This window comes from Microtus pennsylvanicus, chromosome 1 (assembly GCF_037038515.1).
Source record: "Microtus pennsylvanicus isolate mMicPen1 chromosome 1, mMicPen1.hap1, whole genome shotgun sequence".
Lineage (NCBI taxonomy): Eukaryota > Metazoa > Chordata > Mammalia > Rodentia > Cricetidae > Microtus > Microtus pennsylvanicus.
In genome coordinates, this window is record NC_134579.1 from 134398294 (window position 1) to 134425707 (window position 27414).

The 27414-nt window shown below is 51.8% G+C and overlaps 6 protein-coding genes across 7 annotated transcripts; 3 read left to right on the forward strand and 3 right to left on the reverse strand.

The window, feature by feature from the left end:
- Positions 1–138: 138 nt before the first annotated feature.
- Positions 139–1937, reverse strand: Igflr1 (IGF like family receptor 1). Its single transcript, XM_075985308.1, has 4 exons — positions 1700–1937; positions 1166–1350; positions 585–909; positions 139–499 (listed from the first exon to the last, which is right to left on the reverse strand). Exons 1-4 carry the CDS (start codon positions 1863–1865, stop codon positions 174–176), a joined length of 1002 nt encoding a protein of 333 aa, XP_075841423.1. The 5' UTR covers positions 1866–1937; the 3' UTR covers positions 139–173.
- Positions 1938–2871: 934 nt separating this feature from the next.
- On the reverse strand, positions 2872–5236 carry U2af1l4 (U2 small nuclear RNA auxiliary factor 1 like 4). 2 transcript variants are annotated; one of them, XM_075985321.1, is made up of 8 exons: positions 5134–5236; positions 4909–4996; positions 4537–4603; positions 4391–4440; positions 4218–4316; positions 3945–4078; positions 3748–3843; positions 2872–3127 (listed from the first exon to the last, which is right to left on the reverse strand). In XM_075985321.1, exons 1-8 carry the CDS (start codon positions 5175–5177, stop codon positions 3043–3045), a joined length of 663 nt encoding a protein of 220 aa, XP_075841436.1. In that variant the 5' UTR covers positions 5178–5236; the 3' UTR covers positions 2872–3042. The 2 variants fall into 2 exon arrangements, with proteins under 2 accessions (XP_075841436.1, XP_075841443.1); XM_075985328.1 differs by having other exon boundaries at positions 4909–4971; positions 5125–5143.
- Positions 5237–5318: 82 nt separating this feature from the next.
- Psenen (presenilin enhancer, gamma-secretase subunit) lies at positions 5319–6568 on the forward strand. The gene is made up of 4 exons (XM_075985344.1): positions 5319–5467; positions 5591–5731; positions 6040–6144; positions 6296–6568. The coding sequence occupies exons 2-4, from the start codon at positions 5671–5673 to the stop codon at positions 6433–6435; spliced, it is 306 nt and encodes a 101-aa protein (XP_075841459.1). The 5' UTR covers positions 5319–5467; positions 5591–5670; the 3' UTR covers positions 6436–6568.
- A 1990-nt stretch (positions 6569–8558) lies between these two features.
- Positions 8559–13026, forward strand: Lin37 (lin-37 DREAM MuvB core complex component). Its single transcript, XM_075985357.1, has 9 exons — positions 8559–8788; positions 10732–10807; positions 10989–11039; positions 11372–11401; positions 11480–11565; positions 11651–11817; positions 12511–12651; positions 12739–12812; positions 12887–13026. Exons 1-9 carry the CDS (start codon positions 8755–8757, stop codon positions 12966–12968), a joined length of 741 nt encoding a protein of 246 aa, XP_075841472.1. The 5' UTR covers positions 8559–8754; the 3' UTR covers positions 12969–13026.
- Positions 13027–13041: 15 nt separating this feature from the next.
- Positions 13042–16270, reverse strand: Hspb6 (heat shock protein family B (small) member 6). Its single transcript, XM_075985370.1, has 3 exons — positions 15184–16270; positions 14157–14279; positions 13042–14082 (listed from the first exon to the last, which is right to left on the reverse strand). The coding sequence occupies exons 1-3, from the start codon at positions 15379–15381 to the stop codon at positions 13915–13917; spliced, it is 489 nt and encodes a 162-aa protein (XP_075841485.1). The 5' UTR covers positions 15382–16270; the 3' UTR covers positions 13042–13914.
- A 155-nt stretch (positions 16271–16425) lies between these two features.
- On the forward strand, positions 16426–26684 carry Proser3 (proline and serine rich 3). The gene is made up of 11 exons (XM_075985383.1): positions 16426–16551; positions 18944–19039; positions 19344–19508; positions 21706–21833; positions 21914–22014; positions 22984–23066; positions 23167–23318; positions 24575–24756; positions 24860–25793; positions 26065–26146; positions 26309–26684. Exons 2-11 carry the CDS (start codon positions 18981–18983, stop codon positions 26448–26450), a joined length of 2028 nt encoding a protein of 675 aa, XP_075841498.1. The 5' UTR covers positions 16426–16551; positions 18944–18980; the 3' UTR covers positions 26451–26684.
- The last annotated feature ends 730 nt before the right edge of the window (positions 26685–27414 follow it).

Consider the following 27414-nt stretch of genomic DNA (forward strand, 5'->3'; position numbering starts at 1 on the left):
CCAGGTTCGTGCAGGTCCTCCTGTTCATACTGGAATGGACCCTTTACAGGAAAGAAGGCTGTTGGCTTGGGGCCCCACCAGGATTATATTCCAAGAAGACTCCTTTAATGAGCTGCAGACATTAGCTTCAAGGGAAACTTTATTGAGAGCAGTAAGTTCCAGCAAACCCCGACTCAGCCAAGCTTGGATAGCACCTGCAGTGCGTCTGCCCGCCCTAGCTGGGCCAGGTGTATGCCAAGCTGTCCCAGAGTAGCAGATGGCTCTCTTGCCACCACCATCTCAATCAGGGCTCTCAGGGGTGAGCGGTTGGGCCGCAGTGAGTAGGCAAAGGTAGACCAGGTGGCAGGTAGCCCATATCTTGCAGCCAGGTGTCGTGTTGTACCATAAGCCATGCTCCCGCCAGGCCCAGGCTCAGGGTCCAGCAGCATAATCAGTTCCTCCAGAACTTCCAGCTCGTCCAGGAGGCGAGACAGGGGCTGTGAGGTCAGGCCCTGAAGCTCTGGAAAACCAGGCGGGTAGTGAAGGGGAGGAAGGACAAGCTTCAAGGTCACCTTCCCTCCTGGGCAGGGCTGTCCCCTACTAACCCCAGTTTGAGAGCTGCAGCGGTGGTGTCTTGCCGGTGTTCCTACTTCCCAACACCTCCAGGGTGCCTGGAGAACACCAGTGTGCGGAGGTGCTGGGGCCTCCAGAAGCCAAGCTGAGACATGGACGGGAGCAGGCTTTTCTCTTGAACAAAAAGAGCAAGACCACTACCAAGAGCAGGAGCACCAGGAAGAGGGTCAGCACCGAGGGTGGAGCAAAGCCGGGCTTGGAGACCTTGTTCTTGGTTGTCTGTCCCTGATCCAGGGAGACAGAGAGCCCTGCTTCTCCAGCTGTCAGAGGACAGACTTCCTTGGGAGGGATGGGCTTCTGAGGATAGGGGTTTGAGAGTGAAACAGGGCCCCTCCGGCCAAGCCTCCCACCCACCCCTTAGGCCCTTAAATGGATCTACCTCTCCTGCCCCCACCTCATCCACCCACTGAAGGCGTTGCACTTGGGGATTCTGCTGTGTTCCCCCACCCTCTTGAGTGAGGCTTCCCCACTGACCCAAGCTTTGCTCATGGAACCCACAGCAGCCCACAGCTACCTCAGGCAATCCCTGTCCCAGAGCCCAGGCATCAAGCACCTTTCTACACTGCTTCTGAGTTCTACTGTGGCTCTCCATACGTGCGGGGGTTGTGGCTCCGCTGCTACAGGGACTACACAGCTCTGTGCCATTGGGGTTACAATACCCAGGAGAACACTTCCTGAAAGGATGTGCTACGGTGTCGCCGAAGTCATTGAGTCCGCAGTTTTCTGTAAACTCGTAGTCTAGTAGGACATTTGGGCTCCAGAGGCACCTGCCCACAGGCCTTCGCGCCAACGCTAGTTGGCCCTCCCCCTTCAAATCCACAGGAAAACCCACCCCTTTCCCCACCCACTCTACCAAGTCCTGCCCACATTGTAAAATCTACATAAGCCCTTTCTCCCTCTCTCCCCACTCACAGGTAAAATCCGCTGTGTCCCCCTCCTATCCTTTCTGCACAGGCTCAGTCTATCCTCCCATTTTTACTTGCCAAAGACCCAGCGCCCATACTCTTCAAACAAGCCCCACTGCCAGGTCCAGCAAGAACCTAGCCACTTCCTAATGCCCCTTATCTCGGTACTATCTAGTGCTCACCAGGACAGGCAGGAGGCCCAAAGCGCTGCAGGCAGCTCCGGCAGCACCTGTTATCAGGGTTCCAGTACTCAAGGCGGCTGCAGAACCAAGAGACTTCCCGCGAGGCAGCTCGAATCAGCAGCAGCACGGCCACTGTGGCTGTCCAGAATATACATCTGGGCCCCATCTCAGCAGAGCCTGTAACCTGTGGGTTGTGACCACAGGACTTTCTTCCATCCACACCGCTTCTGCAGCACTTTCCAGGAAGTCCAGGGCAGGAGGAAGTGGTGGGTGTAGGGGCGCAGAATTCTAGGTGGGGCCTCTTTGAGGGCTGGTGTGCCCCATACCCAACTCCAGGCCCACAGGCCTAAAAAGAACTTGATGTGGATGGTCAGATTATCCATCCTCACACACCTGCCTTCTCATTGTCTTCTCTAAGATTCCTGGGGTGACAGAACCTGTCTGACTAGGTGAAGGCCCTGTGTGTGTGTGGGGGGGAGTCTACTAAAAACATCCCAGTAGTCAGGTGTGGGGCGCATACCTTTAATCCCAGCACTTGGAAGGTAAAGGCAGAAGGAGCTCTGAGTTTGAGACCTGCATGGTCTACAGGGAGAGTTTCAGGCCAGCCATAGTTACACGGTGAGACTTTGCCTCAAAAACCAATTAAAGCCTTTTAATCCCAGCACTCAGGAGGTAGAAGCAGGTGGATCTCTGAGTTTGAGGCCAGCCTGGTCTACAGAGCTAGTTCCAGGACAGCTAGGGATGTTACACAGAGAAACCCTGTCTTGAAAAACAAAAACAAACCCAAAACCAATTGAAACCACAAATCAAACACCACAGTACTAGAAGATGGCCAAAGCTTTCCAAGCTCTGAAAGGGTAGGGACCAGTGTTTTCACTCAGAGTGGTGTGGTGGGCTTCAGTGTTCAGGCCTAACCTGCGGACTACAGTCTAAGCCACGCCTCCCCTCCTTTTCTCATCCCCATCTGTTAGGAATCCTCCAACCTGCCACAATCGGGGACCTCTCCCTAAAAGGCACCTAGAAAGGGGAGTCTAAGGTTTTGGGTACAAAAGCAGTCCCAACTTACCGGTGCAGACCCAGACCCAAAGCCTCCTTTCACAGCTGGTTCCAAGCTGCTCTGCTGAGCAGATTACACATTCTCTTAGATGTGGGGGTGGAAAGAAACCACACACTCAAAGTCTAAAGCTTTATTGGAGGAGGGATGGGAGGAGCAAGTTCCTCTGCTGAGCAGATTACACCATGAAGCTCTGAAGCCTGGGATGGAGCTGGAGTGAAGAGGGCTTTGAGAAGGGACCCTGCACAGGAACGTCTCTGCCCTTGGGTGAGGAACAGGAGCACCAGTCTCAGAAGCGACCATGCCGGTGATCTGGGGAACGGCGCCGGTTCCTTTCTCGGGGACGGTGGCCTGTATGGGATCTTGGGGGTGACCTGGGAAGTGGGAAGAGGTGTGGACAGAGATGGGTAGGAAAGTTAGGAATGGTGTGAAGATTTCCCCAGGTTGCTCTCTCAGGCACAGGATGGTTGTTAACGTCACTTCAGGATTGGTACTCAGGGGTGGTATTCAGGCTGGTCTTGGGTTTGGACTTCACACTGTCTGGGGCACTGAGACGAAGGTATTTGAATAATCCTTTACACTGTGTCACTGTGATTGGTTTGCTAAACAAGCTGACTGGCCAATAGCTGAACAGCACCAAGTTAGGCATGAAAGCGAAACTGAGAATGAGGGGCTATGGTAGGGCAGAGTCAGGGGGTTTATCAGTCAGATGAGGCAGCACATAGATTAATAGAAATGGGTTAAGTTGTAAGAGCTACTTAGTAATAAACACGAGCTACTTGCTGAGCATTTGTAATTAATATAACCTCAGTGTTTATTTGAGAGCGGCTGCAGGACAGGAAAACTCCGCCTACTGGTAATGCTCTCCAGGCAGGGTTCAAAACTATATATATATATATATATATATATCTCACAAGAGCCTTGAAATGGTATACCCACAAAATCAGAATCATCTCAAGGTATAGGAGAACTTGGCAAGCTGGACCTGAGGTACCTATGCCTGGGTCCTCGCCCATAGAGCTGCCGGCGCAGGTTCCGGGATATGGGTCGTAGGTGCATGAAGTTGCAGAAGCCACCTCGGGTACATTCCCTAAGAACAGACAGAAGAGGCCATCACCACTGACAACCCCTACCAAACCCTGAAGCGCCTGGGACTCTGATGCCCAGCCCACTCCTCTACTTCTGCCATACCCCATCTCGTACTGCCGGCAGCACGACTCTCTAAAGTCAGTGACAGGGGACAGCTCCGCGTGCACAGCCTGCCCGTTGAACCAGCGGTTATTGAGTTCAGTCACAGCCCGCTCTGCATCCTCCTCCCGGCGGAACTGAGGGGAAAGTGGATGACCATGGGCTGTGGAAGTCAAGATCTTCAGGGGACAGTCCTCAGGCTGTGAGGTCTCAGTGGCGGCCATCAGCCACTCAAATGTTTCCCCTGCTGGGCTCTAAGCAGGGGGCAACAGGCACCTTAACATAGACATTGCCCACGAGGTGGTCCCCAAGGTTGTCACACACATTCATCTCTTCGATCTCTCCGTACTTCTCCTGCAGTTCTGTGAACACCTCCTGCAGAAGATGGAGAGACTCAGCTAAGGTCTGGCACCCAGGTCAGGGAACCCAGCTATCCCGGCAAGTCTCACCTCAAAGAAGTTATCATAGTGCTCTTGCACCTCCACGTCGCTCACGTGACCTGGAGGCGGGACAAAGGGGGAAATGAGGGCGTAGACTACTGAGGGTTGTCTGCCCACCCTGCCCGGCCCCTGACCTGACTGGTTTTCTTACTCACAGTGCGATCCGTCTGCCGTTTGGGCTGTGTTCTGTGGATTTCGGTACAAGTTGAGCAGCACTATGGTCTGAACAAAAAATAAAGAGGCCTGGGCTCAGAAATCAGGGCTGCATGCAGAGTGGGTGTGAGGCTGGGGACCGAGATGGGAACCACTGGAGTTTGTCAGAGATGCTTGCGCCTAAGAAACGACCTGGACAGCGAGGGGGCGTGGCCTGCGCACATGGGAGGTGTGGCCCAGTCCCCGAGAGAAGGGTCTACTCAGAGGGCCAGGTCAGAAAGCAACAGAGATTGGCCTTAGGAATCCGGAAGAGGCGGGGCCTCGGGATGATGGGCAGCAGATGAAGCGCGGAGTGGCACGAATCTGGGTCTCACCTGGCTGAATGTCGGTTTGTTGTGAAGTCGGGAGCACCGGTCCCCGTGCCGGCAGGCCCCAATCTTAAAGTAAAAAGAGCAGTTAACCCTGGAAGAAGTGCAAAGACAGAGGTAAACCGAGGGCCGGGAAGGCCGGGCATCCCACGAACACTGCCCTGCCCACCCAGCCCATAAGGACCCAAGTGCCTCGGCTCCCTGAGAGGCCACTCCCTTCACCATTCTCACTTGTCCTTCTCAGTCCCGAATATCGAAGCTAAATATTCAGCCATTTTTACCCGAACACTCCAACGCGCCTGCTCCTTGCGTCACTTCCGTTGCTCAGGAGCGTTGGGAAGTGTAGTTTGTACCTGCCTGTGCCGCGACTGCGCACGCGTGTTGTAGGCCCGCTAGTCCTCCCAGACAGTCGTGCGCAAATTTCCTAGCAGCGCATGCGTACAACGTAGCCTCCAGGGGAAATTAAAAAAAGACTACAAACTCCACAGAAACCTGCGGCGTCTCCTGCAAACGGCCGTAGTTAAAAACAACGAAGGAATCCCAGCAGAACGGATAAACTCCACTGGTGAGTTGGGGGTTGTCTCGCGCACCCTAACTAGATAAAGAACTTCTCCGCACCAGCCTGTTCGAGGGCGCAGAGGTACCCTCCTCGTAGCAAACCCCCCCTTTATCTAATTTGTCGTAATAGGGGCGTGGTAGTTCGTGATCTCGCCTGTCGTTTGGGTCTCGGTCTGCAGACCCTTAGGACCACCGGGCTCCAGCGCAGCTATGAACTTGGAGCGGGTGTCCAATGAGGAGAAGTTGAATCTGTGCCGGAAGTACTATCTTGGTAAGGCCAATTCCCCCTAGGTTTCGGGTAATACAGGGGACTGGACTAGAGCGCCCCGAGGCAAGGGTACATAGGGACCTGGGTTGTGGATCTTAGGGGTAACGCAACTGGGAATGGAAACTCTGGTCCGTGAGAAGAGAGATCTCAGGGAGGAGCAAGCTGGAAGCCTCAGTTTCTGAGTCCCGAGAGATATAGAATGAAGATCTCCGGTTGGACGTGGGAGAGGCCCTTCTAAAGGGGCCTTTTAAGGTGGGGATTAGGGAAGGTCCTCATTGCCGGTTGGCCAAGTGTGGCTATTTTTTTCCTAGGTGGTTTTGCATTCCTGCCTTTTCTTTGGTTGGTCAACATTTTCTGGTTCTTCAGAGAGGCCTTCCTCGCCCCAGCCTACACAGAGCAGAGCCAAATCAAAGGCTGTGAGTTCTAGGGCACCAGCAGAAAACCAACACAGGGTAGCGGGTGGCTGGAAGGACGGTGGAGGCTCCAGACCCCGGGGAGATCTGTGGCAGAGATAAAAAGGCGGGCCTGGGGGAGGCCAACTCTTCCTGCCCTTGTTCTTCGTTATAGATGTTTGGCGCTCAGCTGTGGGCTTCCTCTTCTGGGTAATTGTTCTCACCACCTGGATCACCATCTTCCAGATCTACCGGCCCCGCTGGGGTGCTCTTGGGGACTACCTTTCCTTCACCATTCCCCTGGGCACCCCCTGACAACCTCACAAGCTGGCAAGCTGGCGGTCTGTTCTTTCTCCCAGGATGCGCTTCTCTGCGCTAAACTTTTTCTCAAACCCTGAAGACTGTCCCCCATTTCCCATCTGCCCCAATAAATGACCCTAACTTTAAATTTTGACTTCTTGGGATCTTTTGGAAGTAGAAGCATAAAATGGTTGCCAACATTCAAAAACACTTACTGAATGTGTTATGTGTTAGGCTTCACACATTGTGCGAATTTTGATTTTATTGACTACCACTCAGACCCTTTTGAAATAGGAACTCTCCTGCTGAGGAGCCCTGTCTCACAGATGAGGAAGAAAAGAGTGACCTCCCCCCTCCCCCACTTCTAGGAGCTGCTATCCTGTACTGGTAGTTGTGCATTAAAAAATAACAACTTTCTTAGCCAGATGGGGGTGGTGCACATCTTTAATCTCAGCTCCGGGGAGGCGGAGGCAAACGGATCTCTGTGAGTTTGCAGCCAGCCTGGTCTACAAAGTGGGGACACACAAACAAAACACCCCGACTTAACTGGGGATGTAGTTTACTGGCAATACACTTGTTCCGCATGAGAAAGATGCTAGGTTCAATTCCCAGCAGGCAAACCAAACAAGATACTTACTTTCTTGTTCTGTGTTTTAGTATTGTCAGCCAAGGAAGAACTCATGTGAGCCTAGACTCTGGAGGTGTCTAGGGCGAGAGAACTATCTTAAGAGCACTCTTAGAAAAACTTCATTGACTTCCCTATTTTTATTCTTTATTTTTAGGTGTGTGTGTGTTTTGATGCGGTACCCATGGAAGCCAAAAGAGGGCGTCTTGTCCTCTGGAACTGCAGTTGCAGATGCTTATGAGTCTCCCTGTGGGTACTGGGAACCAACTTGGGTCCCCTTGATCAGTGAACCATGTCTCTGGCCCCTTGATCTTCCTATTGAAAATTTCATGATTTCGGTGGCTCACATCTGTAATCCCAGCACTTGGAAGCAGAGGCATGTGGATTTCTGTGAATTCCAGGCCAGCCAGAGCTATATACTTATATCCTGACCCAAAACAATAAAATACAATTTCAAGGCTGGAGAGATGGCTCACTGGTTAAGAGCACTGGCTGTACTTCTAGAGGACCTAGGTTCAAATCCCAGCACCCACATGATGGCTCACACTTCTGTCAGTCCAGTTCCAAGGGATCTGACACCTTCAAACCAACTAAATAACATAAATTAAAAAAAAAAGTTTCAGCAAAGGGTCTGGTGAGATGACTCAGTGTGTAAGGGCACTTGCTGCCAATCCTGGCCTGAGTTTGACCACCAAATCTCGTGAGCCTCTGACCTCTACAGGTGTACCATGGTACATGTGTGCCCCTTCACACCCCAACCCCCAATAAATAAGTAAACAGACAAAGATACCCACCAGGGTATGTTAAAGTTCAAAGCCAGCTTGGGTTGCATATATAGTTTCAGGTTAGACTGAGCCAGAGTGAGGCAATAAATAAATAGATAAATAAATGAACAAATAAATAACGATATAAAATCTCAGTCCTACCTTGACGTTCCCTAGGACTATTATAGAGCATATTTTTGTCCCTATTACATTTCACTTAGAATTTTGGCTTATTGGCTACTATTCTCTACAAGATAAGCCACCTTAGGGCAAGGCAGCATTGCCTGCTTTGTTCCTGCAGTGTCCTCACTATCCGCATGAATACCCAGCGCTCTAAATACTTAACTCAGAGATTTTGCTCAGCAGGCAAATGATATCTAGCCATCTTTCCCTAAGAAGCCAGTCCAACTCCAGATCGCTCTTCCTTTTTAGGGATCTCGGTGACAAAGAGCTACAGTAGTTAGTTCAAAGCTATAAATGAGTATACTGACAATACCACTACGAATCTGGAGAAGCCTTGCGCTTTTGTTTCCCACAGTGCTCCGCGCGGCGATCCTTGGAAGTTTGAATCACACGATCTCCCCCGCCCCCCCCCCTCCCCAGTAGTTTCCTGGGTTGTCGTTGGTTTGTTTCCGGAAACAGGGCCTCGGGAAGGTGGAACTTACAGGCTGGGGAGCCAATGGTACAGGCTGTCAATTGGCCTGCGAATGAAATTGACGTTTTCATTAACTAATGGGAAATAGCGGCTGCCGAAGGGGCCCGCCTACAGAAGGGAAGGAAGGGAGGTGGCGGTCAAGGCAGTGGCCACTGGACGGTGCTCAGGCCCGAGGGCCAGTGGTACCCAGGCTTACCTTTGACCTTTTCCTGCCCGCCTCCTGCCTTGGCTTGCGAATCGTGTCTCCTCTAAGTGTTTCTAATCCAGCGAATTAGACTTGGACCCAAACCATGTTCCCGGTGAAGGTAAAAGTGGAGAAATCAGGTGAGGACTGAGGATCCAGGATACCCGAGAGACGTGGGTTATCGCGAAAAAGGGAACTATGTGGCATCTCTCTGCAGCCCATCTGACAGTCGCATGAGCATGCCACCTTCAAACCATCCCGGGTGTGTTCAGAGTAGCTTTGAGATTGAATGGTGGTCGTTCTGGCCCTGTGGCGGTCTAAAACTGCGGGGTCCGGAGCCCCTAACTCTAAGAAGAGTCCTTTTCTTGTTCTACTTCAGTTTTCCCATTTCTGGAAGTGGGCACGAGTCAGCAATTGTGCTATGACCCTGAAGTACAGGGAATCAATTCTCAGTTGCTGTATTCCAGTAACCTTAGGGCGTAGGAAGTGTGGTGGATGAGAAAACATAGGCTCAGGCAGAGCCAGACGGGAACCCTACAATGGCGTGGTAAAGGGCAGTGAGGCGGGAGCTCAGAATCCAGAAGGAAAAGGTGGTCAGTAGTAAATAGTGATGTGAGGTGTTAAATGGGAGAAGTGTTACCTAAAACGAGATAAGGCTGTAGGTGCGCCTATGGTAGATCGTTTGCTTAGCACTCCCTGGACCCCTGGTTTCATCCCCAGCCCTGAAAAATAAGTAAAACCAGGCCCTAGTGATATTTTCTATAGTCACAGCTAACCAAACAAATCAGTCCTCAAGGTGGGAGGAAATGGCAGTTGGAGTGGCGATGTGAGGGAGTAACCAGCGGAACCAAGGGAGCAGCGGGGAGGCCAGGATGGCTGCGGCAACGAAGTGGAGGCAAAGAGGTCGTGGGGAGGAGGACAGATTGATGGGTCCAGGACTTTTCCTCTGAGGGAAATGGGTAGTCTAGGGAGGTTTGTGAACCAAGGAGTGAGTTGGTAAATGTGTACCACAAGATACCAAATAAAACAAAAAACCAAAACAGAACAAAAACAATAAGAAAACTTGAGTGGAATAGTGGAGGGGCTGTTTGTGTTGGCACACACCTTTAATCCCAGTACGCGGAAGGCAGAAGCTGGCAGATCTCTGAATTCAAAGTCAGTTTGTTCTGTTTAGTAAATTCCAAGCCACCCCACAGCTGCCTAGTGAGAGACACTAAAGTGGAAGGAGCCTTGCCACAAATATGCAACAGGACAAGGGTAGGCTTGGAAACACCGGGCTGAGTCCACAAATATGCAACAGGACAAGGGTAGGCTTGGAAACACCGGGCTGAGTCCAGACTGCATTTTCTGGGGTCAGGATTGTGGAATCCTGAAGGGGTCCATGCTGGGGAAGATCAAAGCCAGGTTGCTTTGTCTGTTTTTATTACTTTTTTCTCTGTTTTGCTTATTGTTTGAGCCAGGGTCTCACGTAGCTGAGGCTGGCCTTGAACTCTTAATCCTCCTGTCTCAGCCTCCAGAGCTGGTGCTGGTATAGCAGCTACTAGACCTAGCTAGGCCTGACTTCCTTCATGGGGGTGGGGGGTGTCTCTTGTCCACATCGTGGAAAGTCGATCAGAAGGAGAGAATGAGGCTAGGAGCTGAGTGGGAGGAGAAGGCAAGGTGGGGAGGGAATACGTGGTTAGACACACAGGAAGCCAAGTGGGCTGAGACCAGGAAGGGAAAGGGGTGTCTATGGTGAGTCCAGGAGCCTGTGGACTGGTGGGGATTCAGGAAGAGGGGTTAGTTTAGAGAGCCAGACCTAGTACAGGACCCCGTAGAAAGCCCCTAAGGGCTGTCCATGGAAGGTGTGCAGATCAAGACCTTAAGCTGGTGTTGTGTGGGAGAGAAACCAACAGACTGGAGCAATGGCAGCAGCCTCGGCTTGACCCCTGCCTAAGGCTCAGCTGCCCCTTATTTCTCCACTGAGGGGCACCAAAGCTGCCACTTTCAGGGCACCTGGACCAGACCTTAGGGTTGCCTTCCACAGAGGATGTGGGGGTGCACATATGTGAACTGATTCCTACTTCGTACCTTCTGCCCTCAGAGATGGAGATGGCCAAAGCCCGGAACCAGCTGGATGCTGTTCTTCAGTGTCTCCTGGAGAAGAGTCACATGGACAGGTTGGGGTCTGATCCAGCCTGGGGGACCACAAGGGTGGGGATTGTGTCTGGACTCTTTGTGGTTGGGATCTGGATGAGATCTAGAGGCCGACACGGGGAGAAAGGTGTTCCCTGGGGAGATCCATTATTATCACACTCTGGGCCCTCAGTACCCTAAGCCTATGGTGCTTTTTGCTCCTAGGGAACGTCTGGATGAAGATGCTGGAAAGACACCCTCGGATACACACAACAAGTAAGAGGTTTTGATGGGGTTTAGACCTGAGAGTTTGGGTTAGGTAACTTTCCCTCCTCCGAGTCATAACCGTCTTATATGGACAGAGATACCTGCAGTGTAAGTGGCTCACACCTTGGGGAGTTTGTGGGATACAAGGCCCGAAGGGTAGCAGTAAACCCCAGGATGTCCATTTTTGTTTGTTTTCAGTGCTAGGGATTGAACCCCAGGGTTTTTGCCCATGCTATGCAAATGCTCTACTACCGAACTACATCACCCCTGCTTTGGGGTGGGGGTGTTGAGCAGGTGTTTATTAAAGGCTCGGCCTGCTGATACCCTGTCTCTCCCTGCAGGGATTGCTCCATCGCTGCTACTGGCAAAAGGTAAGGTGGCTGGGGCCCCAGCCCACTCTCGGGTTCCCAGTCCCCAGCTCCGGGCTGATGCTCACCTTCACCACACAGGCCATCCGCCCGCTTCCCCCACCAGCGGAGGAAGAAGAGGAGGGAGATGGATGATGGGCTGGCTGAGGGGGGTCCTCAGAGATCCAGTGAGTAGGCAGGGGCCCGAGAGGGTGGGCATGGAGCCAGGAACTAAATAAGGGTGCTCATTTGTGTCCCACCCCACCACCCCAGACACATATGTGATCAAGCTGTTTGACCGGAGTGTGGATTTGGCCCAGTTCAGTGAGAACACACCATTGTACCCCATCTGCCGTGCCTGGATGCGCAACAGTCCCTCAGTGCGAGAGCGGGAGCGGTCACCCAGCTCACCACTGCCCCCTCTGCCTGAGGATGAGGAGGTGGGATGACCCAGAGGCCAGAGAGAGCAGTGGGTGGTTAGACTCAAGATCCCCCCCATTGGTGGTAGATTGGTGTGATCTCTGGGCCCCCTAAATGAGTATGGAGTCGTAGAGTAGGACACACAGCTATGTGCCATTAGGTGAAGACAGAGGTCCTTAGGCCAGATAGATACAGCTCCCTAGGGAACAGGGATCCCAAGAAATAGCAGGCTAAACAGGGATCTTTAGTGCAAACAGATGTGGCTACCAGTTGTGGCCTTGGTGAGCAAATGTGGACCCTATGAGTGGGGTGGAGGATGATGGGGGTTTGGAAGTCATCTGGCCTAAGAGGGCAGACAGGGATCCCTGGGACGGACATAGGACTTGACTATGTCAAGATAAGGGTAGACATGTTGCCCCCTGGACAATTCCTTAAGGCAGGCTCTTGACCCCCACCTTGGGCTGACAGGTATAGATGGAATTCCCTGGGCTTGGCAAGGGTAGACAAGGGTTCTCAGACTGACAAAAAGATCCAGTCCCTAGAACAGGAAGACCATTCTCTAGCTGGTAAAGGTATGTGTCCCTCTGCTGTGACTCCTCCAGGTGCAGGTTTCTGACTCATGTCTGTGTCACTGGGAAAGGTAGGAGGGATGCATGTACTTTAAACATTCTGCTCTGACTCTTGGGCCTCACAGTGGGGCTTGGTCTCCCTAGGGTTCAGAGGTCATCAACAGCAAAAACCGTGATGTGTACAAGCTGCCTCCACCCACAGCCCCTGGATCACTTGGCGATACCTGCAGATCCCGAATTCCATCCCCCCTGCAGCCTGAGACCCAGGGTACCCCAGATGATGAAGTAGGTGTATGAGGCTGGCCTGGAGTTCAGGACATGTGTTGGGAGGTTGGGGCGTGGCCACCTAGCTGGGCCTCTCTGTCCATGCAGCCCTCCGAGCCTGAACCGTCTCTTTCCACGCTCATCTATCGCAACATGCAACGCTGGAAACGTATACGCCAGAGGTGAGCGTGCCCTGCCCCACTTGCTCCCTGCCTGCCCTCTCCAGCAGTTGCTAAATCCTCCTTTACTTTGCTAGGTGGAAGGAGGCATCTCATCGGAATCAGCTTCGTTACTCAGAAAGCATGAAGATCCTGCGGGAGATGTATGATCGGCAGTGATGTTCCCAGTCCCCCACCCCCACCCCAATAAACCTGTCCCCAACCAAAACTGGCCCAGACATAAGGCAGTCGATGAATCGTTAGCGCCTTTATTGGGGATTGATAAGAAGGGCATGAGGTGACAGGGAACGGAGTTGTGACTGATCTTACAGGACAAGTGATGGGAGGTGGCTGCTTAGGCTATCTGGCTGCAGGTGGGGAGTCAGGACAAAGGAACCCAAGGGTTCTGGTTCATTGGCCTAGCACATCTGGGGAAGTTGGGGTGCCTGTACAGTCTGAGTTTGGGGCTCCTGGTTGGTGGGAATAGATTTCCAAGGATTGGGAAATCAGAACAGGATTTGGGAACGTAGGCTCCTGGAGTTTCAAGTCAGAAAATGGCCTAGGGCAGACTGTTAGGTGGCAGGGACAGGATCTAGAGTCTGGTGGACCAGACTTGAATGTTCTGATGTGGAAAGCCCATGCAGTCTGGGTCAGACTGGCCTTCCCATGGGTCATTGTGGGGAATTAGGTGACAGGCCTGGGGTGTGTGGAGCACTATCTGCATTGTCCTCTGGTCTCACAGTGTGGGTATTCTACAGCTTAGAAGTGCAGTAGGAGGCCTAGTGCTGGTATAAGCCCAAAGTGTGGTCAGTCAGGTGGGAGTGTAGACCAAGGAGGGTGACGGTGTTTGTGTTGTCTCTAGGGGGGTATTATGGAAGGGGCTGAAAGCTGATGGGGCATGGCAGGCTTGGGTGTGTGTGTGTGTGTGTGTGTGTGTGTGTGTCTCAGTTACTAAGGCCCAGGTAGGGCTTTAGGTGGAAAGGTCCTAGGGGAAGACACTCAGATTTGGTGGGGAGGAACTGTCTTGACAGCGATTGGGATATCTGGCTGGGCAGCGGAGTCAGATTGGCTTTTAAAAGGGAGCCTAAAGAGGCTTCTTAGGTTCGGTCCTATAATGCCCGGACCCCTACTTGGCAGCAGGTGGTGATGGAAGTGGGGCCTGGGCCGATGCTGGTGTGGCCTGGATGGACAGGACACCCTCAGGAGACAGTGCCGAGGTCACGGCAGCAGGGTCCACGCCAGGAGGCAGGCGGTAGCGGCGGTGGAACTCTCGAGCAATGAATCCATGTTCATCCTGGGGGAGAAAATGGACTTGAGCGTCCCACCTTCCTGCCCAACCCTGCTGTCCCATCTGGCCTGCAGGCCTACCGGGCGCTCCTCATGCCGTGCGTGAACCTCCACGTGGTCGCCAACCACCTTGACAGAGATTTCCTCTGGGGAGAAGTGCTTCACATCCAGCAGCACAGAAAAATACCCAGGGTCCTTGGCCACCTGCACACATGGGACATAGGTGTGGGATTTATTTATTATGTATAGTCTTCTGGGATACCAGATCTCACTACAGATGGGAGTGAGCCATTATGTAGTTGCTGAGAATTGAACTCAGGACCTCTGGAACAGCATTCGGTTGTCCTAACCTCTGAGCCATCTTTCCAGCCCCCAGGTGTGGGATTTTCCTTGGATGGGGGCTCGGCTTCTGGGACTCAGCACCCCTACGCTATAGGTTACAGTGCTGCTGCCCAAGGACTCGGGTAGACAGTCCCCTTCTCGGAGTCACCAGAACCTCAACCTTACACATAAATAACTAGCCCCCTCCCTCCCCTTGTAGGCACTGGGTCCACCTCTCCTGAACTTCCGCATTCATAGGGTGACAGAGTTGGGTACCTGCCCTGTACCCCCACCCCATGTCATTGACTCCACAGCCACCATGTCTTTGGTTACAAGACCTCTTATTCCCCACCACGCTAGCAAATGATGCCACTTCCCCATCTCCAGAGTTCTCAGGTCATGAAACCTCCTGTGCCTTCTAATTTACGGTACTCTTCCTCTGCTTTAAAGTGACCAAGGCTGCCTTCATCAAATCACCCAACTGGGAGACGGATACACAAGACCATTCCAACGCTTCGGGACTCACTGTCCCTTCCCCGGATTCCTGGGGTCACCTTCCTCCTTCAGTCCTTCCACCCCCGAGCTATGAGACTCCACTCCTCGCCCCTCAGGGGAACAGTAACCTGGCCTCAACACACCACATTCGGAGGAGTCTCAGTGGCCCGCTGAAAGGTGGTATTCTTCCCTAAACTTAAAATCCACAGACACTCCCGTACCCCCACCCCAGGGAGAACCAGACCGCTAGTCTTGTTAGTAGTTGAGTTGTCCCTTCCCCCAGGTCTGGCACCTGTGCTGTGGGCAGTGCCACACTGGGGGCGCGCAGATAGTAGGGGGCGATCGCAGCAGGGCACAGCGAAGCCAGCTCGGACTCAAGCAGCCCCTCCCCGAAACGCTGGTCAAAGAGGCGTCCCGGAGCGGAAAAACCAGGTAAAGGAGCTGAAGCGCGGCGCAGCCAAGAAGGCTGAACAGGCACGGGGATCTCCATTCTGTTCCTCTGCTGCCACCCTGGGCTCCGCAGTGCCCAAGCGCACGCACTCTCCGATTTATACCGTTCCCAGTGCGGCCCCCGCGGCCCCTGCGGCCGGCCTCTCAGGGACACTGGGATTGAGGCCAGACTCAGCCATTAGTATGCCTTATTTAGAAACTTCAATAATGACTTGGCTAGTTATTAAACGCCTGCTGGATGCCTGGAAAGGACACCAGGGTACTGTTATTAAGCCTTTTCCATTTCTAGAAGGGGAAGCTAATGCTTAAGGAGGCAGACCCTTCTAGGTGTGGCGAACCACTGTGGCAGCAGTTGGGAACCTGGGCCCCGAAGAAGAGTCCATCAAAGAGTTCTCCGTCCTCTTAATCCATGTCCGCCAGGCTGGCATCTGAGGATGACGCACCAGTCTTAGGAAGATTCCTGGAGAATGCTGCAGCCACGCCAGGCTGTCAGAGGACACAGAACAGACCCTACCCCAGAGTAGGTCGGGCCTAATTCTGGGCCTCTGACTCAGCCTCGGGTGCTCAGCGGCCGGGGGGGGGGGGGCGTGATCATGAACACTCCAGGTCGGCCCCCAGGGGCTGAGCGCCGGGACCAGAAATAGCTCGTTTTGATCCTACTGCTTGGGCCAGGAGCCCGGACCTGGCAAGGAGTGAGACCAGCTGCTCAGTAGCAAGAGGAAAGTGGTTAAGGTGACCATCAAGACGGGTTTGCCGGCCCAACTGGTAGAGGGATGGCCAAGTGAAGACAGACGTCCCCGGTTACCCCCGCAACAGTAGTTAGGCTGGAGCTGGGACTTAGCTGCTGCAACAACTCTGGCGGTTAGGGAAAAAAAGACAGCGTAATAGCCAACACACTCAGCGCTCTTCCAAGCGGCTTCCGAGCCTCTGATCCTTTCTATTGGTCGAAAGTCTTGCCAATGACTGTTGCACACTCCTCGCCTCCAATCAAACAAGCGCCCTCAGCAGTGCTGCAGCCAGTCACGAGGGAACACCCCTCGGCCGCTTTTCCAGTTACTTTTATTTTCTAGACTATCATTGGTTGCCTTGGAGGCCCCCCCAAAAGGGGCGGAGCTGACAGCGTTACTAAGCGAGGAGGGTAGGCGTCGGGGTGTCCTGTTAAGGAGCTCAGCTGGCACTAACGCTGAGGTAGATGCGGGACGGACTGCAGGTGAGGTTGGTCCCTCCCTCAGAGATCACAGGAAGCCCAGGGAAGGTAACACGGGTTTGCTGGAGCCTGGGGTCTCCGGCCCAACCACACTGGAACTACAACTCCCAAGATGCTACGCAGGTTTTGGCGCTCCAGCCGTGAGCTTCCCCATCCCTGGGATCTCATGTCTTTTGTTCTCTCTGGGTGGCTCTAAGGGAGTCTAAAAGAAACTTGGAAATTAAGTTTGTTGGTTTCCAAATTTCCCCAGACAACCATGGGTGTTATCTTTGAACTTCTCGCTTAGGAGGGCCCGGTGGCTCATGGGGATTGTAGTCCATCTACCCCTTCCCTCATTCCACATCCTCCTCCCCTTAACAGATTTAACCGGAAACGTACTGTGTACGTTTTAGTCCGGTTCTTTGTTGTTCTTTTATTTTTGTCTATTCCTCTTTTGTTGTTTTCGTTCTTCTTTTTTCATTTATGTCTTTTAAATTACTTTCTTTCTTCCTTTTTTATTCTTATTTTATTTTTATTTTTTTGAGACAAAATTTGAGCTGTGTAGCCCTTAGTTGTCTTGGAACTCACTCTGTAGACCAGACTGGCCTTGAACTCAGAGGTCCACCTGCCTCTGCCTCTGCCTCTGCCTCCTGAGTTTTGGGGTTAAAGGCATGGTCCACCATGCCTGGCTAATAAATTACTTGTTTTTTAGTCTTGGTCTTCATGAAATGGGCTTCATGGAAGATGTTTAAAGAGATTAATTACCTTGATTTGATCATAACACGTTGTATACATGTATTGTATACTGCACCTCATAAACCTGTACAATTAACATGTGTCAGTTAAAAACATATAAAACCATACAACAGACCATATTTTACCTGGATGGGGCTGGAGAAAGAGCTCACTCAGAGTTTGGAAGCAGTGACTGGTCTTCCAGAGACCCCAGGTTTGATTCTCAGTACCCACATGGCTGCTCCCCTTCATCTGTAATGTGCTAATTCCAGGGGATTTGACACTTTCTTCTGGCCTTCGAGGGCATTGCACACATGTAGTGCAATAATACTCATACACAAAACATAAAAAGAATTCAATCTTTTTTTTTTTAAATATTTATTTATTATGTATACAATATTCTTTCTGCGTGTATGCCTGAAGGCCAGAAGAGGGCACCAGACCTCATTTCAGATGGTTGTGAGCCACCATGTGGTTGCTGGGAATTGAACTCAGGACCTTTGGAAGAGCAGGCAATGCTCTTAACTGCTGAGCCATCTCTCCAGCCCCCCTCAATCTTTTTTTTTAATTGCTTGGATATTTTGGAGAAGATGCAATGTCTAGCTTGTTTATTGGCATTCTGATTCTGTTAGCTTGGAGTGGGACCATGATTCTATAACATGTTGTTCTTGTCCATGTAGCCTTTGTGTGTCAGTGCATCTGTTTCTGTGTGTAAGTGTGGAAATCAGACAACCTCAGGTGTCTGTCCTCATCTTTCGCTTTGTCTGTCATCCTCCCATCTCCCTCCCACTCCCATTCCCTCCGGTCCCCAGCTGAGGACCAGACTCAGGGCATTGCACTCGCTAGGCAAGTGTCAACCCCAACTTTCACCTTGTTGAGACAGGGTCTCTTTGATGTTTACATCTGAGTACTACAGGTTAGCTGGCCTACAAGCTTTTGGGGGGGCTCTCCGGTGTCCACCTCCCACCTCAGTGTAGGAGTACTCGGATTGCAGACTTGTGCTAGCACATGGCTTTACATGGGTTCTGTGGATCTGAACACAGGTCCACATGTTTCTTCATAAAGCTCTTTGCTCACTGAGCCATCTCCCCAGCCTCTGGAACTTCTGATCCTCCTGCCTCAGTTTCTTGAGTGTGGGGATGACAGGTGAATATCACATAGGAGTTTGTGGGTTTTTTGTTTGTTCTTTGTATTTCGAGGCAGGGTTTCCCTGTAGCTCTGGAAACTAGCTCTTATAGACCAGGCTGGCCTCGAACTCACAGCCTGCTTTGGCTTCCTGAGTGCTGGGATTAAAAGGTGTGTGCCATCACTGCCCATCTGGCAAGTCTATGATTTTAAAAGCCCTCTCCTAAATTTCTGTAATCCTATCACTCAAGAGGTTGAGGCAGGAGGATAACCTGAAGTGCAAAGCTAACCATGGCTGTATACAGAGTGAAACCTTGTCTCAAAAATAAGTAAATAATAAAAGCTCCTCCTAGGCTGGATCCAGAGTTAAGAACTACCAACTACCAGTTCCTAGGTTCTCTTAAGTCTCTTTCAAGAGGTCATGGAATCACACCTCTACAAGCATTGTCTTGACTACGAAGTGATGATTTGTGGGAACTGTAGTCCATCTCTTCCAGGACTCCATGGGAATTGTTAGCTTCTGTCCTCCTCTTACCATGCTCTGCTTCTTTTGTAGCCTGTCAGTTTTCACAACCCAAGACAACCCCTTTGAAATGTTCTCCAAGGTAGACAACCCTGTTGGCCATCGAGGAGCCAGAACTGGAGCCCCAAGGTGAGGACACGCTTTAGGTAAAGTTCTGTGACATAGACCAACAGCAGGAAGTGACCGCTAGAAGGAAGGAAGGCATGTGATGAGAATGGGGATGACCGATTAAGAGAAGTCCCCTGCCCCACTGCTGGTGGCCATCCCACTTCTGGCTCTGCCACCTGGATCCCCAACCACAGCCTCCCTTAGGCTGTCAACTGAACCTTCCACTCTTGGACCTCTATGTGTGTTCATTCCCCACCGGGATCACCCTTTGATCTGATCTTTTCTTCTTGTGATTTCTCCCAATTTAAATCCTGTGTCCATCCAGGTCTCAAAGGCCACAAGCTCTCCAGGCCACAGCAAGCAACTCCCCTGGGCTGTCTGAGGCATCCTGGCCATCTGATTCTGGAACCCCTTCCCCACTCAGCACTGAGGAACAAAGTACCTCTCCGCCACTTGCTGTAATTGACAGCGGGGACTCTGTGGTAGCCAAGTAAGTGCCAGAACTCCTGGCGGGGAAGGGAGATCTGGGGCCAAAGGGAGGAAGAAGGCATCCCATAATAACTGTTAGACAGAGCTGTTATACAGTACTCTTAGGACCGGGCACTTTATGTGTGTTATTGAGGGGTCTGGAGCTTGCCTGGGTTCAGATCCTGCCTCGGTTAATTATTCTCTGCATTGCTTTGGTCTCAGTTTCCTTGAATTGGGAATGCTAAGCACACACAGGCACTGTGACTGTTCTGAATCCTCAGTTCCTCCACATAGTGATCTATGAGAACACGCATCGTAGAGTGAGTCCATGGGTCTGAAAGATAGAGGTCCCTGATAATATTTATGTCTCCCTCAGCTAGTGGTCCCGACAGAAGCAACCAGGGCTGACATTGCAGGCATTATTTAAGGTGATAGGAACATAGGTTCTGTCTATCTTGTTGTTCTATCTCTAAGCTATTGTCCTTTCCTTCATAGGCCAAAATGGTCATCACTGACATTCCTCTTCCAGATTCATACTCCCTTATTCTTTGTTGCTCCAGAGCCAGTCTGGCTGGTGATGTAGCTCAGCTGTTAGCACATCTGTCTAACATGAACTGGGCCCTTGGTTTGATTCCCAAAGCCACAGAAAATGAGGCATAGTGATGTATGCCTGTAGACTCAGCATTTTGGAGGTAGAGGCAGCTGGGCCGTGGTGGCAGACACCTTTAATCCCAGCACTCAGGAGGCAGAGCAGGTGGATCTCTGTGAGTTCAAGGCCAACCTGGTCTAAAAGAGCTAGTTCCAGGACAGCTCCAAAGCTACAGAGAAACCCTGTCTCGAAAAACCAAAAAAAAAAAAAAAAAAAAAAAAAGGTAGTGGCAGAAGGATCAGAAGTTCAAGGTCACTCTTAGCTAGTAGTGAATTCAAAACCAGCCTAAGTTAAATGATACCTTGTGTAAAAACAAAAGAGAAGGGGTCAGCAAGATGGCTCAGTGGGTAACTGGCAACCTGGGTTTGATCCCAAGACTCCACATGAAGACGGAAAGGGAGGACTGACTCCACAAAGTTGTCTTTTGTGATGTGTGTGCTATCCCATACACATCAAGTGTGAGAAAGCACACATACAGCTGGGCAGTAGTCACGCACACCTTCAACCCCAGCACTCAGGAGGCAGAGGCAGGGGGATCTCTGAGTTCAAGGTCAGTCTGGTCTACAGAGTTAGTTCCAGAACAGCCAGGGTTACCCAAAGAAACCCTGCCTCAAAAAAATCAAGAGGGGGCTGGAGAGACAGCTCAGAGGTTAAGAGCATTGCCTGCTCTTCCAAAGGTCCTGAGTTCAATTCCCAGCAACCACATGGTGGCTCACAACCATCTGAAATGAGGTCTGGTGCCCTCTTCTGGCCTTCAGGCATACACGCAGAAAGAATATTGTATACATAATAAATAAATATAAAAAAAATCAAAAGAGAAAAAAATTAAAGAAAATTAATATCGGGACGGCTATATGACTCAGTGGATAAAGGTGCTTGCCACCAAGCCTGACAACCCCAGGCCAATCCCTGAGACCCATTTACACATGTGCACTGTAGCATGCCCGTTCAAGTGTGCACCCATGTCTGTAAGTGTGTGTGTATGTACACATAGAGAAAAAAATGTAAAAAAATTAAAATTACATTAATATATAAGAAAAAGAAATGAATTTTTAAGGTCAAGTGCCTGCTTTAAAAAAAAATATTTATTTATTTATTTATTATGTGTTCTGTCTGTGTGTATGCCTGCAGGCCAGAAGGGGGCACCAGACCTCATTACAGATGGTTGTGGCAATGCTCTTAACCGCTGAGCCATCTCTCCAGCCCCAAGTGCTTGCTTTTGATAGATTTGAAGAAAGCAGTTATTTATTTAATTTATTTTGCTTTTTAGAGACAAGATTTCTCTGTGTAGTCCTGCTTCTCCTGAACTCACTCTGTAGACTAGGCTGGCCTCGAACTCAGATCTGCCTGCCTCCGCCCTCCCCACTCTCCCCTCCAAGTGCTGGGATTAAAGGCCTGCGCCACCACTGCTGGCAAAAGGAGTTATTGTTATTTGGGCCTCTGAGCACCACTTTCCCCTGTGCTTGACAAGCAGACGGAAGAGCACTGTGTCTGCTGCTGTTGTGATAATTACTGTCATGACCGCACGGCTCCCTTAGTCCCTCTGCTTCTCACCCCCGGATGCTCACAGGTACATAAACAGGTTCCGCCAAGCTCAGCCTACGAGCCGAGAGGAACGCCAGCCTGCAGGCCCGGCCCCAGCTGACTTTTGGTGGCTACAGCCCAAGTCGTCAGACATCAGCGGTCACCTTGCTGCAGGTACCTAAAATCTCTCCTGTTCGGTGCTCAGCAGCAACCGCTCTTCCTGGTCCCTGTGATCAGCTGAGGTTCCCCTGTAGGAGACAGTGAACCCAAAGGAAGATCCCCAACGACAGGTCCATCTCCTGCTGGGATGTGCAGCGCATCTCTGGCTTCAGCTCCTCTTCAAAAAGTAAAGCAGGTGAGATTGCTACCTTCTCCCTCTCTTGTGTGCCTGAGTTGACAGCACCAGCCCTGGGACAGAATTAGAGACAATGACCACCTTAAGGAATCCTAGACGAGAAAGGGTTTGTGGGCACAGAGAGTGGCTCATTTGGGAACATGCTCAGCCAGTAGACAGAAAGTCCAGTGCCACATAAAAGCAGGCCTGGTGGCAGAGTGGGAGTCTCAGCACCTAGGGTCAGGGGCGTAAGTTACCCTCAGCTGTCTGTGGAGTCGGAGGCCGCCCAGGGAGAAAAGGTGTATTTGCTCAGTTTTAGGGGATTCCAGTCCAGTATGGCAGGGGTGTGTGATGGGATTGAATTTAGAGCCTTTGGAAGAGCAGTCAGTTATCTTAATGGCTGAGCCATCTCTCTAGCCCTACATGTCGGTCTTTTTTTCCCACAAACCTTCAAGTTAATCATTGAACTGTTTGATAGAATCTGTTGATTAGGCAGGTCCAGTCAGGGAGATAGGTTCAATCTTTCAATCTTTCCTTTTTAAATTTTAAATGTAGTATGTGTCTGTGTATGAGTCTCTCTCTCTCTCTCTCTCTCTCTCTCTCTCTCTCTCTCTCTCTGTGTGTGTGTGTGTGTGTGTGTGTAGGTCAGAGGACAACGCCCAGGAGTTGATTCTCTTCTTTCACCTCTGCGTAGGTCCTAGGGATCAAACTCAGGTCTGTGACCTGTACAGAAAGCGCTTTCCCCACTAAGCAATCAATACTGGCATGGCTGAGGTAGTAGGATCGTGAGTTCAAGGCCAGCCCGGGTTACAGAAACCCCAAGAGCGAAAGAGGGAAAGGAACCCTCTCTTCCTCAAGAGAAGCGGATTTAAACTTCCCTGCCACAAGAAAGTGCCAGGTGGAAAATAGGTCCCCAGGCCTTCTGTCAAGAGCCCCTTTCCCAGCAGCCTTTGGCACAAGGACTAGCTTTGGGCCCCTCTTGCTGTGCAGAGCCTGAACACCTGGAACTCACCTTTGCTGGACTTGGAGACACTGAGCCTTCAAAGCAGAGCGGCCAAGCTCCTGAAGCGCAGGTGACGCCTCTCCCTGTCCTCTCCCTCACCAGTTGTGCCCGGCTCACTCACCAGTTGTGCCTGGCTCACCGCTCCCCTCACCTGTACTTTCTCCCTGCAGCAAGGCCTCCCTCTCCTCGTCCTCCTCCCTCAGTCCCAGTGATGCCAGCAGCTCCTCCTTCCCCATCAGCTCCAATGGCCTCTCTCCTTGCTCCTTGACCTTCAACCCAGACTCCAACAAGAGGTCTAGTCCCAAAGAATCCGTGTCGGGAGGTAAGGATTGATGGTAGCCAGGTTCAAATCCCATCGTGTCCGCTTACGAGCTGTGTGACTTTGGCCTCTCTGGGATACAGGAATAGTAACTGGACCCCTCACTCACAGGTATGGTGGAGATGAACTGAGTTCACTAGTCCCTGGAGGCCCTTCACACAGGCCTGTCAACAGTAGCTGTCAGGGCTGGGCCTACTATACTCACTGATATGACAGTAAGCTCCAAAATCAGAAGGCTTATCGCAGAGTAGAGGAAATATTCACACTTCATTGGTTCTAGTTTTCTTTCTGTGAACCAGGGTCTTCCTACGCTGCCTGAGCTGGCTTGGAACTCATGTGCAGCTCCTGCTGGCCTTGAACTCTTGCTCTCCTGCCTCAGCCTCCCCAGTACTGGGATTTCAGGAAGGCACCACCATGCCTATCACGCTTGTTTGTATTGTTAATATTACAATGAACCATATGGAACTTTTTTGTAGGCAAAAAAAAAAAACCCAAAAACCCAAAGTTGAATACCTGGCAATTTCACACGGCTTGGCTAAGTCTCAGTGTGCTCAGGACTGGTGTGTTGTCCCAAGCCCACATCTATCCCACACATCCCAGTGCAGCTTAGCTGCAGCATGAGGACTGTTGAAGGTGAAAAACTGAAGCGAGAAGCTGGGAATGGTGGCGCCTGCTGCTGCGGGGGTGGGAAGATCGGTATCTCATGGTCAATCTCAGCTCCATACTGAGTCTGAGGCCAGCACAGGCTAGGTGAGACTCTCACAGCTAGAGGGGAACAGGTTTTAGAGAGCACGCCTTCAGTCTCAGCAGATCTCTGAGTTGCATCAGCCAGGTACACAGGGAGTTCTAGGCCAGTGACAGAGCAGTGTGGTATAGGTGGGAGAGGCCTGGTGAGGCTGTCGGGAGAAGGCTGACCATGGAGGGTACGATGTCTTTTGGGATGATAATAGGGTCCTGCAGGTGCTTTGAGCACCTGGAGCAGGAGGGAGGGATGTGATCAAGTTCAAAAGAATCACAGAAGAAATAAAACAAATAAGGAAATATACAAGTACAATCACAAACTGGGCATAACGACACTTGTCTGTAAACCCAAGCTGCAAAGCAAAATCGCAAGAGAAAGAGAATCCCAAGCCTCTTCTGCCCCGCCCTTCTTCATTTCACAAAGGAATTGTGTGGCATCTGGGCTGCCTGTCAGAAGAATCTGGGCTTAGGTGTCACCCTGTGCTCCCTCAGCCCTTTCCTCTCTACTCCCCCTACAGCAGTTCCAGAACCATCCCAGGCCCGCATCCCTGTTCCCAGCACAGCCTCCTCCCAGGCAACCATTCAGCCCGAGGAAGACATTTTATACCAATGGCGGCAGCGGCGGAAGCTTGAGCAGGCTCGAGGAGCTGAGGGTGATGGAACCTGGGTGTTGCCTCGGACCCTAGCCCTCGCCACTCAGGTGAGTTGGAGGCGAGATCCCAACAGTGGTAAGGGACACCTAAAGGTGACAGAGGACCTTCCAGCTCTTCCTTCCTGTCTCAGATACCTCTTTCTGCCTACAGACTCCTCCTGCTCCTGCAGTGAATCTGGGGACTCAGCCTAACTGTGCTCCACCATGGGGCAATGTGGCCCAGCCTCCTCTTCTGGGGCCCTCTCCACACATCTGGACCCCCAGCCCTCACGGGTTCCTCTGGGCCCCACAAGCCAATCCATGGATATCTCTCGGGATGGTTCCTACCACACTGCTAGCCTCCCCCGCTGCTCCCGTGGCCTCCTTCCCAGCACCCCCTAGCGCCACTCCAGCTGCCCCAGCTCCCATCCCTACTCCCCAAGTCTCCATCCCAGTGCCCCCAGCGTCCACTCCACCTCCCTGGGCTTCCACCCCGACTCTCCCAGCTTCCACCCTTCCACTACCGGACACCCCTCAGGAGCCAGCTACCGTTAAGCTGAGTAGTTCTGCCCAGCCCAAGAAACTCAAACCTCGGAGGGCCAGCGCTTCGTCGCGCCGGGAGACAGCTCAGCCAGACGCTGCAGCAGCTTTCGAGAGTCCCCGTTCGCAGCTCAGGGGCGCCCTAGGCCAGGTAGTGACAGCTCGGCTGTTCCCAGACAGCCTGGACGACGTGGCCCCTAGCCTTGAGAGCCCGTCTCCATCTGAGGCAGAATCTCAGGAAGTCAGGACCACACCCCCTCAAGCCAAGGGTCTGCCCCCTCCATTGGAGTCTCAGCGTGGGTCCAAGACTGAGTCCCGCAAAGCCACGGCCGAGTCCTCCACGGGCCGGTCGGTGCTTCGGAAAAGTAAAGTCACCCTCTCAGTTGAAGCTAGGGATCCACAGCCGGCTACAACCCCAAAGGCATCCAGAAGACTGGAGAAGGTCCAGTCGCCTGAATTCAAGGCGGGAGCTGGTGATGCCTTGACCTCTGCCCCGACTGCCTCAGGCCACGCCCCCTCCGAGGACTTCCTATCTCAGGCCACCCTACTTCTGCAGGCTGCGGAAGGTGAGGGACCCTGAGCCCTTGGGTATCTTTTTTTTTTAATTCATTTTTATTTTATGTGCATGTATGTCTGCGAGGGTGTCAGAAGCCCTGGAACTGGAGTTACACACAGCTGTGAGCTGTCACGTGGGGACTGGGAATTGAGCCCAGGTCCTCTGGAAGAGCCAGTGCTCTTAACCTCTGAACCATCCCTCCAACCCGGCCCCTTGGGTATCTCGATGGTGGTCCCAAATCCCATGTCCACCTTCTGGAGCTCAACCTTTTTACTCCTCAGACTCTGATGGCAGCGAGTTTCAGGAAGACCCTGTGTTGCGGGTGCTAAGAGCTCAGAGGGCAGAGCTCCGGAAGCAGAAAAGGTGAGTGCTCCTCACCAGGATCTTTGATCCTGAGCCCTGAGTCCTATGACAACTCTCCTGGGTGCCTGCCTCTTCCAAGCCCCTTTCCAGAACCCCACCCACAGCCCCAGATTCTTACCGTGAGTACACACCCCAGCATCTACCTCCCCAATTTTTCTCCAGGAAAGTGGATGCCCAATTATCTCTCCTTTTGGACCACGCTGAAGACCCAGGATCTTCCTCTCCACCAGCCAGCCCACCTCCCAGGTCCCCAAGAATGCGATTGAGAAGGGAAGGAGGCTCCCTTGAAGCCAGGCGACTTTGAATTGTAAAAATTCCATTTTTCCTGGGCTGGAGAGATAATGTACTTGCAAGTGTGAAGGCCCGAATTTAGATCTCCAGAACCCACATAAAGGAAACTGACCCACCAAGACTGGGTCTCAAACAAGGTGGAAGCCAGCAACCTGTATTCAGAATTCTTTGACCTCCTCCATACACAAGCTGTGGGGGACACACACGCACATACATACTAAGAATAAAGTTGTCTCCAGTTAACATTTTTCCAGTTTACTGTTAATCTCTAAGAAATGGATTGTTGGGCCGGGCGGTGGTGGTGCACGCCTTTAATCCCAGCACTTGGGAGGCAGAGGCAGGCGGATCTCTGTGAGTTCAAGGCCAGCCTGGTCTACAAGAGCTAGCTCCAGGACAGGCTCCAAAGCTACAGAGAAACCCTGTCTGGAAAAACCAAAGAGAGAGAGGGAGAGAGGGAAGGAGGGAGGGAGGGAGGGAGGGAGGGAGGGAGGGAGGGAGGGAGGGAGGGAGGGAGAAAGAAAGAAAAGAAAGAAAGGAAGAAAGAAAGAAAGAAAGGAAAAAAGAAAGGGATTGTTGTAGAAAGGCTGATTGTGCAAATAAGGAAATGTAACCTCTTCCCCACCTCCCCTGCCAAAGAAACAAAATTTCCTTTCTGGTTGTGTGTATATGTGTCAGGTGTGTAAGCCCATGGTTCTAGGTAATATTGGGGACCTGACTCCTATAACTCAGAAGTGGATTTTTATATCTCAGGTGGGGGCAAAGGCACTGTCATTTGGTCTTGAAAGCATCAGTGTTTGTAAACAGCAGTACTCGCATTGTGCTGGCATCCTCCCCCACTCTGGTCCACACCTCCATCCATAGGTCCTCAAATTCCTTGTCTTTCCCAAGTTTGTTCCCTTTCTCCACTTTCTTCAGCTGTGATCTCCCTGCTCTGCACCAAAGCCTGACTCCCCTCTTGGTTCTCTTTTGAATCTATC